Source organism: Acartia tonsa, chromosome 5, assembly GCF_053477335.1.
Source record: "Acartia tonsa isolate MP-2025a chromosome 5, ASM5347733v1, whole genome shotgun sequence".
NCBI classification, from domain to species: Eukaryota; Metazoa; Arthropoda; class Copepoda; order Calanoida; family Acartiidae; genus Acartia; species Acartia tonsa.
In genome coordinates this window covers 17,385,076-17,403,560 of record NC_137264.1, presented here as the reverse complement: position 1 = coordinate 17,403,560, position 18,485 = coordinate 17,385,076, and the positions used below count along the sequence as shown (strand labels likewise).

The following is an 18,485-nucleotide window of genomic DNA, read 5'->3' as shown; positions in this document are numbered from 1 at the left end:
GTTTATTAAGCATGAAATGCTGCCAAAATGGAAATAAAAAAACAAGCGAAATTAGCAATAAGAACTAACATTAACTATCTTGATAATCTGGCTACGAGATTGCGTGATGCTATAAAAAAAATCTATTCACCAAACCTCTATTATTCCAAGTCATAAAATTCTAGTGAGGTCATAAACCTTCTTCGTATGTTAATATTTTCCGGAATTTTTATGATTTTCTGACAATGTTTGACCGTAAAGATATGTGAACATATGTAGTATCTTACAAATACATCCCAAATCTAGCATAAGTTGACCCCTTCTCTCCGTATGAAAATGTTAACAGAGGTGTGAAGTCTCAATTTCCGGTCGTTTGAATATATCGGGGAATTTGTATATTTTTAGGGTTATTTTAGTATTTTGAAAATATTGAAAACAGTAACATTTCTCTACGAAATCACCCATCGTTTACGATTTTGAGTATGTTTTGAAAAATACTATAAACTAAAACTATCATTGCTAAATTCCCTCCCCAAATATCTTTAACACCTCATAACAGTTCTAAAAGGAATGCTGAAAGTCGAACAATCGATGCTAATTTTGTTTTCAAATTGTAACCCACATTTTACTAGGGATATTTATTCTTTAAAAAAAACAAGGATGTCAACATGTATAAAAGAGCCATAAAATCAGTTAATAGAACCAATGAACACTAAAACTTTTGAATGTTATAATTCAATAAGCAGATTACTAACTTATAAGTATAGTAAATTAACCAAATTATCGTTGCAAAATTGCTTAAATACAGGATACTCTTTAAGCTTATTTTTGGACTTGACTATAGAGACCCTTCGGTTAATATATTGTAAAAACTGTTAAAACTATTGTCAAAAAGTAAAAAAATGTATGTTATAAATGGATGTATATACTTTCCTGTAACGATTATAAATTTGCTACGCTTTCTAAAGTGTACCTAACTCTTAAGGAAATCATCAGGCAAAGTTTGAAATCGATAGAACATTTCTTACACGTCTAAATTAACGAAAACAGCTATATTATATCATACAAAAACTATTGTCAAAAAAGTAGAAAATTGGACGTACCTGATCCTTCCCCTTAGACATCCCTGGGCACAACGTCAATGAAAAAACTCTAGTTTTCTATACAATGATTAAAACGAAGATTATTTTGCAAAAATTATTGTGATTCCCCAAACTACTTTTTTTCTGTATCGTAAGTCATATAAACCAGCCAAAATAAACCTTCGCTAAATAAAATTTTTGGCCTTTCTTGTTGTTTTAGATTATGACACATTCAAACTAAAATTAGATATAAAATAAAATAAAGGCGTAATGGCAAATAGATGAATCAATCGTTCGATATTGTATGATTTATATATTGAAAATGTATATTTTTTACTTTAGCTGTTTTAAGAGGTATCTGGTATGCGGGCCCCTATGCAGTGTAAGAAAAAGGGCTTGTGTAGCGAGAACTAATCTCGTAAAAATTTCTTAGGCAGGCAGGTAGTTGGGTACGTGAACATATATTTCTTCTTTCCTAATTATATAAAAGTCAAAGACAATTTAAACTCTGGGAAGTTACGGTACTAAAAGTTCGACCACTGTCTTATTTAAGATTCCTGTAAACTATTCCTATTTATGAGTTATTTCATTGTCTTTAGTATGACTTGAATCTACAACTTAACTCCACTTTTAGATCCAATACAGTAGACATTTACTTAAAGAGAGAAAACAATTATAATCAATTTTTACTTTTATTAATAAAATCAAAATGCCATAAAATTCGAATCAGTTTTTTTTAAATAAATGAAAACAAATGTAATTTTAATAGCCGCCATTTTAAGAGAATAAAGCTATTTTCAACATCCGAACTAATTTTGGTTCAAGCTAGTTTTTTTTAGCAGCAGACAAAAGTATGAAATTGTAGCAAGGAGTTGTTTAATCAAATAAAAAGTGATATTTACTACGTAGATATACTATAATATTTCTTTTGTTATTGTGATTTTGTCCGTCCGTCTGTCTGAAGCTTAAGATCTCGGTAACCACTGAACCGATTGGATTCTACTCTTCAGGAAATATACCTACTGGTCCTATGGTGGTTTTAGGCTATTTTCTTGGGAGGTGGGACACCCCCAAAAAACAAAAAATCCCCCACATTTTTTTGCAGAACATTTCCTTGGTCCTTTTTTTTGCTGAAGATTTCCTTGGTCCTTTTACGAATTTTGCCTTAATTTTTTTATCACCTCTAGGGGCATAGCCCCTAGAGGCTAGGGGCGAAGCCGCTAGTGTTTGATAATTGTACAAACTATTTCTACTGTACATTTGTTTTATTATTCAATTTCTTCAAGAAAAAGAATTAAAAATATAGAATACAAACTTTTGTGGTTAGCAAGTTAGCTTTATTTAGGCATTTCATTAGTTTTGTTTTATCATCCTTGTTTGTTTTAGATAATTCTAATGGGCTAGATAAGAATGAAGAAAAATATTGTTTATTTAAATCTTCTTGTTGCATTTATACAGGTTTCTTTTCTTACTTATACATTATAGCATGACAAATAAACAGTTAAATTACTTACTCATATAAACTAAAATATCTTACCCCCTCCACCCAGCTATGATAAGGAAATGATAGAACGTATTTATAAACTTTGAGTACAAGTTTAATTTACAGCCCTACATTCCTTCAACAAATGTATAGATGTATTCTGGTAAGCCGAGCGTACTCGGCCCACGGGGTAACGAGTTCGGATTCAACGGGCCCTAGCCTTTAAGTATTCTACCAAACAAACAAGCAGGATTCAATCATACAGAATTATATATTTAAACTGAATAATATTTACAAGTTATGTTTACTATATATATACAACAAAATATGACAATAGTTAGGTTTGAAGGGGGTGTGGGGCGCTAGGGCTTAGCGCCCGACGGTAGACAGGCTGTGGGGGCAGCGGTGGTAAAGGGGAGGCAGTGCCTCCCGATTATATAAGTGCATGATGGACTCGTGATAGTTGCATGTTCAAGTCCCCTCCCCACATTTTGGCAGGCTTAGTTTGACCGCCGGGTGCGGGGTTAACAGCGGTCATGAGATGGATAGTGATATAATAGGATTAGTGCGGGGGGTTTGTTATCATAAGTCACAGCGAAGCAACTCTGTATTCGGCCTGTCCGTATGGGTGTCGTATTACCACAACCTCCCCTTCAAGGGTTGCGTGGCTCCTGAGCCACCAGGCCTTGAACCTGGGGATACGACAGCCGGCTCATGCGCCGGACAGGCAGTTCCTGGGGCACAGCTCGATGGAGGACAGCTCGGGCTACACAGGCTCCTCGGGACACTCGTTGCTCGGTCTGACTGTGGTTGGTGATCAGCATTGTCAGCTCCTGGTTGGCTTCTAGGCGTGGGTTGGCCACGGCCAGGCCTCGCCGCTGGAAATTTTGCCTCGTCTGCAGGATCAGTTCTGTCTCGGCTGGTAACTGGACACGGAGGCCTAGGCAGATTCTGGTGGTTCCTAAGGGTGGAATGGTGATGGCAAAGGGCGCATAGAATTCCATGGGGGCGCCTGCTTGAGTCAAGTTGCTTGGCCTCCTAGCTCCTACCCGGATGGGGATGGCTGTCATCAGCAGGGGACACATAGCTTCTTCTTCTTCTTCTGGGGCGGCTTCTTCCATCGCAGTGGCTGGCTCTTCTCCTACAGGTCCGCTGCTGGCTGGCAGGTTCTCCATGTCTGCGTCAGGGTTCCAGATGGCATCTCTGAGTGGCTCTGGAGCGGGCGGCGGCGGCGGTGGTTCGTTGGGTTGCTCCTGCAGGTTTTCCTCCACTGGGTCACGATCTTGGCCGCTAGGCTGTGGGGCGGCTGCGGCTGGCTGGTGCACTGGGAACTCTCCTGGGTTGCTAGCTGCGGGCGCCGCCGCTCCAACTGGCAGCTCGGTGGCATCCTCGTCGCCGTCCACGTCAACTTGGATGTCTTCTGGGATCTGGTGGGCAGTCACATCTCCAGTGTATTTGCGCAGTCGGCCTACATGCGCGGTAACTTCTGAGATCCTGGCTACTGGAGAGGCAGGTTTGATGACATAATGGACTTCTGTAGCTTTCCTCACTACTTTCCAGGGGCCAGTCCATCTCTTGGTAATCTTGGCTGCCTTTCCTGGCACCAGGCGAGGGGCCAGGTACCAGACCAAGTCTCCAACCTCATACTTGGCAGTGCCTTCGTAAGCTGCCGCGCTCCTCCTGATGGCTCCCTCCTCCTTCTGCTGGATGGCATCATAAACTGCATAGTAGCGCTGCAACAGAGCTTGGACGTTGGCTGGAACTGAAGCATATTCGGTCTCTGGCAGCCGTAGCACCATGTCCACCGGAAGTTTGGCCTCTCTCCCAAAGAAGGCCAGGAACGGGGTCACACCAGTGGATCTACAGGCCTTGGTGTTGTAGGCAAAGGCGATGGCAGGCAGGTGGGGCTCCCAGTTGTTATCGTCTCTGTCTAGGAACAGGCGCATGCCTGTGTTGAGCGTCCTATGAAACCTCTCCACTCGGTTGGACTGAGGATTGTAGGGTGGTGGATGTGTCAGGCCAATCTCGAGCCGGGAGGCCAGTTCCTGGAATACCTGGCCGGTAAATTCCATTCCATTGTCGGAATGGATCTTCAGGGGGCATCCGAACGTGGCCAGGTGGCGGTGCAACAGGGCTTCAGCCACCGTGAGGGTGCGCTTGTTGGGGATGGCGTAGAGGCTGACAAACTGGCTAAATCCATCTTGGCAGGTGAGGATGTAGCGGTTCCCAGCTGGGGTCTCTGGCAGTGGCCCCACCAGGTCGATGAATAGGACTTGCTGTGGATACCCCTGGCGGGAGGGCACGTGGATCCCCTGCTTCAGCCTCTCCTTGGTAACTTTCTGGACACACTCAGGGCAGGTTTGTACCATCAAGCGGACGTCACGAGCCAGGTTGGGCCACCAGAAGTGCATGGCAACGCGGGCGATAGTTGCGTCCATCCCAAAGTGCCCAGCCATGGGGGTCCCATGGGCTAGAAAGAACGCATCCGGCTGGAGGGCCGAAGGCAGCAGGTATCTTGTCCTCTCTCCTGTCAGAGTCTGGTCAGTGGTGGTGAGGCAGCCATGCTCGTCAAGCCCCAGGGCTGAGAAGCGGCTGGCGTACTGCTGCTCCTCTCGTTCCTTGCCACGCAGCTCAGCCTTGGTTGGGGCTTTGCCATCAGCCACCCATTGGCGGACACGGAGCAGGAGGGGGTCCTGTGTCTGGGCTTCCAATACTCTAGCTGAATCCAGTCGGGCGGCAGGAGGCCGGCTAGCTGCGGGCTCCCCTAGCTGGGCCAGGTTGTGGATATATTCAGCCTGCTCTGCTAATTCTTCGGCGCTAGCCGTTGGCATGTTGGCATCTTCCCGGCGGCTGAGGGCGTCGGCGTTGGTATTCTGGGTGCCAGGCCTGTGGCAGACGGTAAAGTCTAAGGCCGCTAGCTCCTCCTGCCAGCGGGCCACCATCCCTGTGGATGTGTTCAGTGATTTCATCTGTAGCAGGGCAGAGGAATCAGTGTTGATCTGGAAGCTGCGGTAGGACAAGATGCCGTGGAATTTTCGGATCCCATAGATAATGGCGGCCATCTCTCCCTTCCAGGACGGGTAGCGCGTCTCAGGGTCGGTTGTCTTGCGCCCCACGGCGGCAATCAGCCTCTCCTTGCCCTCCTGGCATTGACTCAGTATGGCAGAGATGGCGCGGCTGCTGAAATCTGTGGTGAGCTGGAACACTGCTGGTAAATCAAACCTGGGCGGCGCTCGGATGGGGGCCTGGCGGAACTTGTCCTTGAGTTGCAGCAGCTGGGCTTCCATCTCAGGCGTCCAGGTTAGGGCCTTGGCCGTCTTCTGCCGATTCATCTCGTAGGTGAGGTCTGCATACTCTGGGATGAACAAGCGGTAGTATCCAAAGAAGCCCAGCAACGCCAGCAAATCCTTGGGGGTGCTAGGGGCTGGCCAGTCCAAGATGCGGTCAATATAGTCCTCTTGCATGGCTATCCCCTCTCGGCTGAGGGTGTGACCCAGATAATCCACCTTGGACCGGAACAACTTGGTCTTGGCTGGCTTGAGGCGGATCCCTCCCCTGCGGTGGGCTTCCAAGACCTCTCGGAGCCTGGCCAGGTGGGCCCAGGTATCCTGGTGGAAGGTCAGGACGTCGTCAAGGTATGACTGGAGGTTGGCTGTGCCTAGTGGGTTTAGGACCCCTGCAATAAACCTGGAATAGACAGACGGTGCCGTAGCCAGGCCAAAGGGCATCCTTTTCCATTGGTACAAGCCCCTGGGGGTGGTGAAGGCGGTGCAGGGCCGGCTATCCTCAGACACACGGATGGTGTAGTATGCGGCCACCGCGTCTAGAGCACTGTAGACACGGTGCCCGCCAGCTCGTTCCACCAATTGCTGGATCCTAGGCAGGGGGTAGCTGTCCAGCTCCAGACACTTGTTGAGGGCCCTGTAGTCGACGGCCCAGCGGGTGCTCCCGTCCTTCTTCTTGATGGGCACCAGGGGGCTGCTCCAGGCGGAGTCCGACGGCTCTATGACTCCTTCCTGCAGCCAAGTGTCTAGTTGTTTCTCCAGTTCAGCCTCTTGCCGCGGGTTCAGATCCCTAAATCTCTGGCGGATCGGCTGGGTCCCTGGCTTGAGGCGCAGCTGCAATTCAACCACATCTGTGCAGCCGGGGGTGGAATTGGAGAAGACGTCCCTGTACTCTGACAACGTAGTCCAGACCTCCCTCTTGAGCAAGGGGTCCTTGCGTAGGAACTCATTGTCTTCCATCTCCAAGGCCTCCCACAACTCTTGCATGTCTATAGGCTCAGCAGGTTCTTGGATCGAGTGGAGACGCGGGGGAGGCGTATCAGAGACCTCCAGAATGTCAGGTTTGACCAGCTCCCCTGCCACTGGGAGGCCAGCATCCAGCAAGAGGGGCACCTCCCCCTCATTGACCACCAGTACTCTAAACACAGTGGCAGAGCCAGGCCTGTGGGCATACAGGCCCTCTGGAATAACAAGGTCCTCCCCAAACCTCTGTTCTGGGGCAGCTAGTTGAATGGCATCCTTGGTGCGATGGCCTACTAGCTCAACAGGGACTGCCATAACCCCGCGGCCAGGCAGGACCACCCGCTTGGCTGTGCGGAGCTGGGGTGGTTGACCGTCAGTTGGAGTGACAGCGCTCAGCCTATACGTGGCTGGTGAGGGGTCAGCCTTGGCTCCGGGACCCACCGGCCGCGACTTGACGGGCTCGGCTTCTGGAGAGGCTGACGTGTCGGAGCCAGGCTTGGCTCCGGGGGCGTCCGGCCACGATTTGACGGGCTCGACGCTGGGAGAGGCCAAAGTGCTGGGTCCAGCTTTGGCTCCGTGGGCGTCCGGCCGCGACTTGACGGGCACGGCGCCGGGAGAGGCTGGGGCCTGAGAGTTGAGTGTGGCTCCGGGTACATCAGACCGCGACTTGACGGGTCTGGACTCGGGCTTGGCTGGTGGACTGGCTGGAGGTCCCAGGTAGAGGGGGCCAGGTGGACACGGCTGGCCGTTGATAAAAATGTCGGAGGAGAAGATTGGTTCGGGAGGGCTGGCAATCTCAGGAAACGTTGTTGGCAGGCTCTCCCTTGGCACCTTGGGCACTGGGGGCAACCCCATGGCTAGCAGGTTAGCTCCCTTGTGTGCGTTGAGCTCAGCGTCCACCCAGTGTGTGCCTTTCTCAACCACACGCGGCTGCTCAGGCAGGGGGCCTGGCAGAGGCCCCTCATAGCTTAGCTCTCTCTCGGCTGTCTCCCGGTCAATGGGGACGCCACGGAGTGGGATAAACTCCCCACGCGCCCACAAGCAAGGTGGTTGCATGTCGAAACAGAGCCTAGTTCCGAACTCCTTGAGAAAATACCCTCCTAAGTTCAGAGGGTGGGAGAGATTTCGGACCACAGTCACGTGGTATAGATGGAGTATAAGAGTGTGTGAAACTGCCATATATAACTCTTTTAATTTTCCAATTACCTGGAGGGGCTGGCCTTCCTCATTAGCAGTCAGGATCTGGGTGTTGTCCGGAATCAACATGCGTTGCACGCCCATCGCGTGCATGAGGTGCTCAGAAATTACAGCAGACCCTGGTACACGGTTGCCAGAATCAACCATGGCATCAACCTGTACATGCTGGGCAGGGTCAGGAGTAGGAAACCTCACCCTGATATGGCAGGGGAAGTGGAGGTCCTGCCCTTGAGACAAGGGGGCCTCTCGTTCGGCTGGGGTTGGCAGAAACTTTGGTGGTGGCCGCACCGCAGCTATGGTGGTATCGCTTACCATGGTGGCTTAGACTGTAGCTTCGAATCACTAGAGCTTATTAATTATCACTTGGTCAACAATTTTATATTTATTTTTATCACTTGGTTGACTTTTTATACACAATGATGTGTTGTTATCACTAGGAGCTCTAGGTGTGATTCTGGAAGCACTGGCAGCAGGGAATGTCCGTCCTGCAAGGTTCAGAGGGGTGACGGCGGTAGGGAATGGCCCGTCCTACAGCGCCGCTGGTTCGAATCCCGACAAATGGCGGCAGGGAATGGCCCGTCCTGCAGCGCCTCGGGTTCGAATCCTGGGAGGCAGCGGCAGGGAATGTCCCGTCCTGCCGTGCCTGTGGCTCAAAATCTGCTATCCGTCGCAGTGGTAGGGCTTACTTGTGTGCTGAAGCTTCGCAGCCACACATTGCCTTCTTAGGGAGACCAGCACACAGCTGTCTGTCTCGTAGGTTTGGCCTGGGTGTCCTGGGGCTTGTCCCAGCTACACTTGCCAATTTAGACTCAGTTTTGTAGCCGTCTGAGCTAAATTATCCGGTTGCCGTGGCTGCGCACCTAGCGCTACTCCTACACGACACGGAAAAAGCGTCTTAACTGGCGCTTTTAGCAGGCTAAATCTGCTTGCCGTAGGCCAGAGGCCCACATATTGCGTTCAAAATGATGGAAATTCGACCTAAAAAGGCCGTCTCACGGGTCAGTTGGCGGCTGATTGTCCCCTTACTTGCCAAAGGGTCCAATCAGAGGTAGAATAGGCTAGTTTCTGTAAGGCTCGATTGAAACACGCTGACACCAAGTTCTGGTAAGCCGAGCGTACTCGGCCCACGGGGTAACGAGTTCGGATTCAACGGGCCCTAGCCTTTAAGTATTCTACCAAACAAACAAGCAGGATTCAATCATACAGAATTATATATTTAAACTGAATAATATTTACAAGTTATGTTTACTATATATATACAACAAAATATGACAATAGTTAGGTTTGAAGGGGGTGTGGGGCGCTAGGGCTTAGCGCCCGACGGTAGACAGGCTGTGGGGGCAGCGGTGGTAAAGGGGAGGCAGTGCCTCCCGATTATATAAGTGCATGATGGACTCGTGATAGTTGCATGTTCAAGTCCCCTCCCCACATTTTGGCAGGCTTAGTTTGACCGCCGGGTGCGGGGTTAACAGCGGTCATGAGATGGATAGTGATATAATAGGATTAGTGCGGGGGGTTTGTTATCATAAGTCACAGCGAAGCAACTCTGTATTCGGCCTGTCCGTATGGGTGTCGTATTACCACAGTATAATCCAGACATCTGTCTGCAATAAGTGGTGGAAACCCTTTTCATCTGCAAGCAAATTGATTTCTGTTCTTTTGTAAGGACTCGGCTGATTTAAAAGACCCAATATAAAATCGGGACAAGGTCACCGCGCTGTGGACAGAGTTACATGTAGCTCATACCCCCTCTATCATTTTACTTTAATAACCCCTTAATCCCAGGACAATGCGCTTAGAATGAATATTTTTGTGTTAATTAAATTCTGCATAGTATACACAAACGAATAGTATTTCATTTACAACATTATGGAAAGAAAGGCCAATTTTTTTTAAATCCATCCTTATACTAATTTAGCTCTACTCAGTAGAATTTCTTAGGATACAGCTTGCTTGGAGTAATTCAATTGTCAAAATTTTATTTTGCTCATAGTATTTGATTAAATCTTATGGTTTTATTTTAAATCATAGACAAAAATTTTCGTAGGTTGTGCATTCCTATTTCAAGCTGGAAGTAATATCACGTCTGAATGCTCTTCTGAGTTGATAAATCTATTATTTTTTAGGTGGTTTCTGGAGACATCTTCAACCAATCAAACTGCACCTCACTAATCGGGGGTCTGCCAAGTTTTCAGGATTTTGATTGGTCAGCTGGCCATTTTTTAATTGGAAACAAGAGTTCCAACTATGTGAATGTGACCTACAATAATCCATGTTCATGCCAGGAATAGCAAAACCTTTATAGGTATTAAATAAATATTTCATAATCATCCCCCCCCTTCCCCCCTTTTTACCATTACCAAATCAAATCCAATTATCTATTTCAGTAAACATTTTACAAAATGCAATCATAGGATCGGAATCCTTTTAATAAAGTAACAGGATTTATGTCTGTGTTTCTGTGTGTGTGTGGGATCTCACTAACCACTGATCCGATTTGGTTCTCCTTTACATGGTAGCTTCACATAGGTCCTGGGAAGGTGTATAGCTCTTTTAGGAAAGGGTACCACCATCATCTCAAATGAAATCGCCCCTAGAATAACTCCCAAAAAATCTTAAATTTTTTTTAAAAACTACAAATGAAAATATCGGTGGTCGACTTCCCCTCCCCCCCCCCCTCAAGGGCACCTGTTTATGCAATGAGACATTTGTATTGCATTAAGAGAACAATTAAGAGACATAATTCAATACAGATATATTGGTTGATGTTAACAGAATGACAATGCCTTAGACAGGTTTTGTAATGCCGTCCAAATATTGTTATGCCAATTGTATGCCAGCTTTGACCACTTTGATGCTTTATATTAAAAAATAAGCCCCCCTTTTCTTTTATAAATAGTTGTCTATGTGCTCAGTTTTCATATGAGGGAGAGTGGAGTAATATGAAACCAAATGGACATGGAAAATGCAATGTGACAGAATGTTTCTTTCTTGATAGCTATGAAGGAGGATTCAGGAATGTAGGCCTTCACTTCCGCATAACAACACACCCTCATTCTGTTTTATAATTAGAAAAATTATTTTAGCAAAATTTTTTTCCAAAGGAGGTGTTCTTTTGATGATATTTAAAGAGTCAGTTATTTATTTTCATATGCACACAAAATAGATTTAGGTTGCTACATGAGTCCCCAGATATTGGTCAGAATTCTCCTAGCAGAACGAGTGACGGGAGGGAGTAATGGCATTACGCAGTTTTAACTAAAAAACTTATTTTAATTTGCTGTTTAACATGCAGTTCTGATGCTTTGGTATCCTTTTAATAAATTAACAGAATGTTTGTTTGTTTGTTTGTCTGTTTGTCTGCTTGTCTGTTTGTCTGTTTGTTTGTTTGTCTGTTTGTCTGTTTGTCTGTTTGTCTGTTTGACTGTTTGTCTGTTTGTTTGTCTGTCTGTTTGTTTGTTTGTTTGTCTGTACCGAAGGATCTCGCTAACCACTGAACCGATCATATTCTCCTCAACAGGGTAGCTTCTCATAGGTCCAATGAAGGTTTGTAACTATTTTGGGGGAGGATATCACCACACTTCCAAGAGAAATCGAAAAAAAATTAAATTAAAAATGTGGGTTTTGGGATTCAACTCCTCACGTGCCCCTAGGGGCGTAACACCGCTAGTTTTAATATATTGTGGAAATGAATGCCTAACATACAGAGATGGGTTGAAGGATGGAGAAGGCACCTTCATCCAAGGTGCAGACAATGGATACTATAGAGGAAATTACAGCAAGGATCTGAGAGAAGGTTATGGTGTGTCCAGTGATTGTCAACACATCTGGTTAGGGTGTGATAGTTACGTGGGATATTGGCATTTGGATAAGAAACACGGACATGGTAATTTGACCTATGACAATGGAAACAACTTTGTTGGAACGTTTAGGGAAGGCCAAGAAGATGGTTATGGGGTATTGACAGCAACCAATGGAACAATATACTCTGGAAGTTGGCAGGAAAAGTATTTTTTTGTCCTACATGATTTGTGAAATTACAAAAAATTAAGACATTTTCAACAAGTAAAGGAAAAACTTTATAAAACAGCGCATAGTCTCCAACAAAAAGACGTCATATAATACATACAAATGACCAGTAATAAGCAAGTTTACATTGTATTTGACCAATGGTAAATTGTATAATGGCCTATCATTGGTCATTTGTATTTAACGACGTTATTTTCATTTTTATTCACACGCTGTTTCACACTAAAAAGATATTTTCTTGGATACATTATAAAGATAGATGTAGTACATTGAGTTTAACGAACATTTCATTATGTTGATAATAAAATCATAAAAACGAGAGGGGGGTGGGGTTAGCAAATAAAATGAGAACTGGCAATGATATTATGGCTGTAGGGAACTAATATCAATTTACGAGCCCGTGGCAACCTGCGAAATTATATTTTCTTACTGTCCATGCCCAAATTTGCATTTTGTCTTCTACATTTAAAAATGTACACACACTTTTAAAGACAATTGTCTAAAAATACTTAATGAAACAGGCTGGTAGCAAAAATGGACAGTTCACCATTAGTTGGCCTTGGGGTGATACATATGTTGGACTAATTACACAGGATGAATTAAGTGGACCTGGCCTATATACCTGGTTCAACGGTGCCACCTTCAACGGCACCTTCCAAAATTTCCGCACAAAAGATGGCGTACTGTACTATGATGATGGATCAATTGATAAAGATTACTCTGCCTACAGTGCCTGGCAGATAGGCGTCAAACCTGTTGAACATACCTACCCCAAGTATGGAACCGTGTATGAAGGTGTGCCACGCAAAAAGGATTCTCTGTGGATAATAATAGGTCCTCTAGTAGGAGGCGTACTCTTCACATTAATCTGCACGGTTGCTGGCGTCTTCATTGGAAACAAAATTAAGAAGAAAACTAATGACAGAGAACTACTGATTAGAAATAGTAATACAGGAGTTGGTAATTAGTAAATAGATATGTATACCAACATATATTCCAGTATTGCTTAGAACCCGATTAATATATTCTAGATATGATCCGGTTCTTGTCATACTGAAACATCATGCATAGAATCGTATTATAGACAATTTCCCACTAATATTAAATTATATAAATTAATGTTTGCCCCTCGGGTATAACAAAACTGAAGATAATATATAAATTTCTTATTTCAATGTCCGTGGAAAATTTTCTATAATATTATGCGATAAATAACTATTCATTTAATCCACTGTTGATTATATACAACAATTATCTTTAGTTATATGTTATAGTATAACTTTTTTGTAAAATATCAAATGTCTATGATTTGAGACATATGATATTAATGAAAAAACTGTTTGCATAGATTCTATTTTCGGAGGTAGCAGAACTGGTTTTAGTCATACAATTTTTATTTCAATATCCGCGGAATTCTGTATAAATATAATAGGATGCGATAATAGTTATTTCTCGCATCGTATTATAAACGGCTTTCCGCGGATATAGAATGTACAATTATGAGATTAAAACTAGTTTTTTTAGCCCCGAGGTGACGAAGTCACCGGCTAAAAAAACTAGTTTTAATCTTATGATTGTACATTTCTATATTCGTAGAAAGCTGGATATAATACGATGCTAGACATAGTTTTTTCGTATGGATGAGAACCGGTTCCTATCCACCGGATTCGAATGAATACGAGAAAAAATATTACCTACAGTAACATCCTAGTTATATGTTATAGTATAACTTGTATGTAAAATTTAAAAAATCATTGATTTGTAACAGGAATATTTATAATCAAATATTTAGATTCTATTATGGAATCATTTCATTTTATCATAAGTATTAAAAATACCAATCAGGTTTTGTTCCTATAAATTCTACTTTTATTACTGCTAACGGCTGCGCCTCTAGCATCTAGGGGCTCTGTATTCGAAATGGCAGGGTAGGGAAGAAAATAGTTTAAACCCTTCGACGGAATTTTGTATAGCTTCCATCAAAATTTTAGGCTTAAGGAAAAACCTTACTGCTTTTATTATAGGATATATCATGTAATTTGAATAATTTTAAAAATTTGTTTCGATAATTTAATTCATTACAATAAATTTAAGTAATTTCAAATGTTTGTTTTTTAACCTTTAGACATCAGAACGACTACGAACGGACAATTTCAATTGATAGAGTTGCCATGCTTTAAAAATGTTTATAAAAAAACGGAATGATTTTTATTATTTATTTACAAATCCGTCACCTTTTATATAAAAATACATGAAAATAAATAAATAAATAGTTAATAATAAATATTTTAAAGTCTAAAAAAGTACTTTATATCACTAGAATATTATTGCACATGGTTAACATAATAATAATAAAAAAAATAATAATAATTAAAATTATTATTCAATTATTTTTAGAGATTCTCAAAGGGCTACTTAAATAGCCAAGAAAAATACAGTTTTTACTTGAAAAATATACATATAATAAAGCTAAATAATAAGTAATACATTATTTTTGTACAATATAAATGATTAAGGTTGTTTAAATATGAAAAGTATTTTTTATTAAAAAAAGGTTATAAAAAAACAAATTAGTTTTTATCAGTACATGATATACTTTTTAACAATAAAAAAATAAAACATTTCTTACAGTATGATCCTTTAAAAGGTTTTACGTTAAAAATAAGTAATCTTAAAAATGTTTAAAATATAATTTGGAAGTAATTAAAAATTAAATTCGTAATTTGTAATATTGTTGAATTTCAATATAAGATCATTTTAATTAATTAAACAGTTACACTGTTAAAAAACACATTTAATTCTAATGCTACAAAATTGCACTCTATAAGTATTTTTAAGTCCATGTTGTTTTAACAAATATTTTACAGTTTGACACTGTAAAAAAAAATTAGTGTCACCGTTTCAAGACATGCAGATGCGGGTGGAAGGGAACCTTTCTGAAAGGTCCCTTCTCGTGTGGCACTGCTGGCGTGAATATGTGACTGTCCGTATTGACCTGCAGCCAGCCAAGGACGGCGGGGCTCAAACCGGCGTCCGCCGCCGTGGTCGCTAGCGAAGGGTTGCGAAGCATAAAGTTGTTGTTGTCAGAATTTTCGAGTAGTTTGCCTGTTCAATATTTACAGTTCACAAATTTATTTTAATGAAAAAAAAGAAGCATCTTTGAATTTTGATGTTTTGTGCAAAAACATAATGGCCTATTTTTAATTAACAACTACGAAATCAATATTTTATTCAATATTTGATGAATCTAAATACTAGCACTTATGTTAAATTTAAAATTAAGTAAAAAAATTGTTGTTTTTTTAGGAGGGCCATTTTTTTCTAAGGACGATTTCTCTTGGTAGGGTGGTGGTAACATTTCTATAAAAAATTCCAGGACCTATGCTTAGCATATTGTTTCAGCGGTTGGAGATCCTTCAGTACAGACAGACAGACAGACACACACACAAGGATAGACATCCAATTACTTTTATATAAGGATAAAGTTAACTGTAATCCTGCCTTGATCATGAGAATGACCGCCAGAGGTTATATCGCCGCCAGGTGAAGTCAGCAAGCGTGGCCACCTTAGGGTTCCAGTCTTGTCGACTATTAAGCATGGGGTTGCTATGTCACTCCTAAAAAACAAGGACAATTAGGTGAAAGTATTCAAAATTTTTGAGTACTTTCATTGAATTGTGAGTGTCTAAAATTTTCAAACAATAATTTTAATCTGTTGATGGGATGGCTTTGGTTATTATTTTTACGGGTGTACATTTATTTAGAATCCATTGTCTTATCCCTTAAACTCCCCACAGATCATTGACCATAGACCAACCATATATTAGTTGTGCAAAGTTGCGTAGCTGCTATAAATCTTTATACATACCGTTGCTCAGTATCACCATAGAGGTCTTCATCAACATCAGATTCCACGCGCACAAAACCTGCCATATCGCCGTTACCACCGTACACAAACCGCCGCCGAACGCGACGGAAAAACTGGGCCGGCTGCGTTGCGGAGGCCGCCTTAAAGAGCCGGGATTTCCAACCCCGTTTCCGGCGGTTTCGTCGGCGGGATTTTACGCTCGGCTTGCGCTTCTTGGACATGGCTCTAACGAGCCGTTGTTCAAGCCTAAACAATTAACGTTATATTGTGGAGGTTAACTCTTTTACCAAAGCCATAACACTTAGTAAAATGGCATTAAACCAGCCATTGGCTTTTAAAAGAAGCGCTGGAAAGTTACATGTGGAAAATCATCAAAATTAGTCTAAATCCATCTTTTTTTTTATGGGTTACCTTTCCCACTTCACCTCCCGTCCCTTCTTTGTAGACGTATTTTTATGACGTCACACTTGGCAAATACCTGTAGCCGAGCATTTTCTGAAGTTTCTTTCTGGGATGTGTGGCTAGGACCAGGGTCTTGTGGATGTTATCCCTGCGGGCTTTTATCTCCCTTAAATAAAAAAATTATGAAATAAAAAGAAAAAAGTAGATAAAAGTATTCAGATATTTTGCTAGCTTATCATTATGTAAAGTAGGTAAATTTCTAAATACTAACCAACTCTTTTTTAATCATTTTTAAAGTAATGAAAAAATTTACATAATATACAACCATTTTCACTAACACACAGACAAACTTTTTAAACACCATTGCTTTCAAGGTACTTACGGCCATGAAAATGACAAAAACTACAAAATTCGATTATAGGATATTTTTAATATAGCAAAAAAGTGACCTTACCTGACATACTGTTTACTCTCTAAAATCAGACTTTCCTCCTAAAATAAAAAATATACTTATTCTTAGAATAATTCTTGTAACCTAAGCAAAATTAGTAAACAAAATTTAGTTTCATGCACTTAAATAAGTTGATACGAAGCATGTATTTATCAGTATGACTCAGAAACGGTTTTTAAGCAGTTCCTTACATCAATAATACGACAAGTATGATACATATATCTCCCCGTATGAAATTTAAAATCTCGGTAATCTCAGAACCTACCTTTACTAGGATTGTTTTGAGCTACTTTTTGAGGAGATGAGACACTCCCCTCAAGAAAAAATTGACAACCCCCTTACAGCTTTTAAATTCTTTTGAAATTTTTCCCTTCGCCTCAAAGGGCGAAGCCATTATTTATTTAAAAAGCTGCATTGTTCATCTGTCGTTAGAATTCTAATTGTTGAATAAATGTTTTGTATTGTAGCTATGCTAATTTAAGAATTTGCCCACTAAAAATATTTTCATTTTTGATGGATTCATATTGTTTTTACTAAAATATAATACAAATCTTGGTGCTCTCCTTGAAATCAAGTCTTGATCCCCTTTTTTGAAGGGTGGGGTGGGGGGGTGGGGGGGGGGGGGTAAGTGCTTCGCTCAACCCGTTCAAAGTTATATAACAACCATATTTTCTATATACCTGACCCCTGGGAGCCTGAACCTGGTGTACACTAACCAAGTGATGCTAACCTATACTTATCTGAATCTAACCTAACTTACGATATATTATCTATACGATTTTTTTTTTACAAAAATAACATAACCATATTGAACTTTAAAAAGGCGTAAAGCATTTTAAATAATAGAGTAGATTTACTAATAAAAACATTCCACATTTGTATTGTCCAAAAATATTGGTCTATAACATCTTTAAAATATTGCTTGGTTAGATAAAACAAATGACTAGACTTCAAAAACGCCAAATTTGCCATACATACACAAAATATTTCTTTGATAATTTTTTAAAAGTAAAGCTTTTCTATAATTAGGGTTGGTCCGTCTGTCCAGTCAGCTCTTTTCGTTAATTTTGACATATTACAATTGTTCTATCGATTTAAAACTTTGCATAATGATTCCTACAACAGTTCAACTACAGGTACGATTTTTGACAACAGTATCATTTATTTAAGCAGTTTTGAAACAAATATGCTTACAATTTTGTTTAAACTTGTACATTATATTCTGCTATTTCAATTCTGACACTGCAAATGTTAATGTGCGTTTGTTTTACCATTTTAGTGTTTTTCTTCTACTGGTATTGTTATCTTAGTTTATATTTGTCCCACTGTGGGTTGTATGAATTAGAAGAAGGTGTATTGTGACAATTTTGTTTTCTTGTTTTCATTCCTTAACACCCATAACTTCCTATCAATCAAATGTTTTTTTTGTTGAAAAAAGCGAGTAAGCTTGAAGCTACTATACAATATGTGTTAATGGGTTCTGTAATGAACGTTGACAATAAAACGAACAATGTAACACTGAAGTTTTGAAAAGGGGTCAAAAGAAGCTGTTCCTATTTCAGGTTTTTTTTCTCCAAAAGATAATCCAATTTTCGGAAGAAAACATTTTTAAAAATAGATATACATACACTTTTTTGCCATACTCTCCAAAAAAGATATACTCTTTTGGCTTAAACAGTTTACAATTGGAACAAGATATTTTCTAAGCTGCTGTACCGAATGTAATATTCCTTTTAGGGAGGTTCAC

General features: G+C 41.6%; 1 protein-coding gene across 1 annotated transcript; it reads left to right on the top strand.

Moving 5' to 3' along the window:
* Window positions 1–2,388: 2,388 nt before the first annotated feature.
* Window positions 2,389–12,038, top strand: LOC145318890 (uncharacterized). The gene is made up of 4 exons (XM_080160565.1): window positions 2,389–2,519; window positions 10,115–10,273; window positions 10,904–11,004; window positions 11,696–12,038. The coding sequence occupies exons 1-4, from the start codon at window positions 2,472–2,474 to the stop codon at window positions 12,021–12,023; spliced, it is 636 nt and encodes a 211-aa protein (XP_080016691.1). The 5' UTR covers window positions 2,389–2,471; the 3' UTR covers window positions 12,024–12,038.
* Window positions 12,039–18,485: the final 6,447 nt, after the last annotated feature.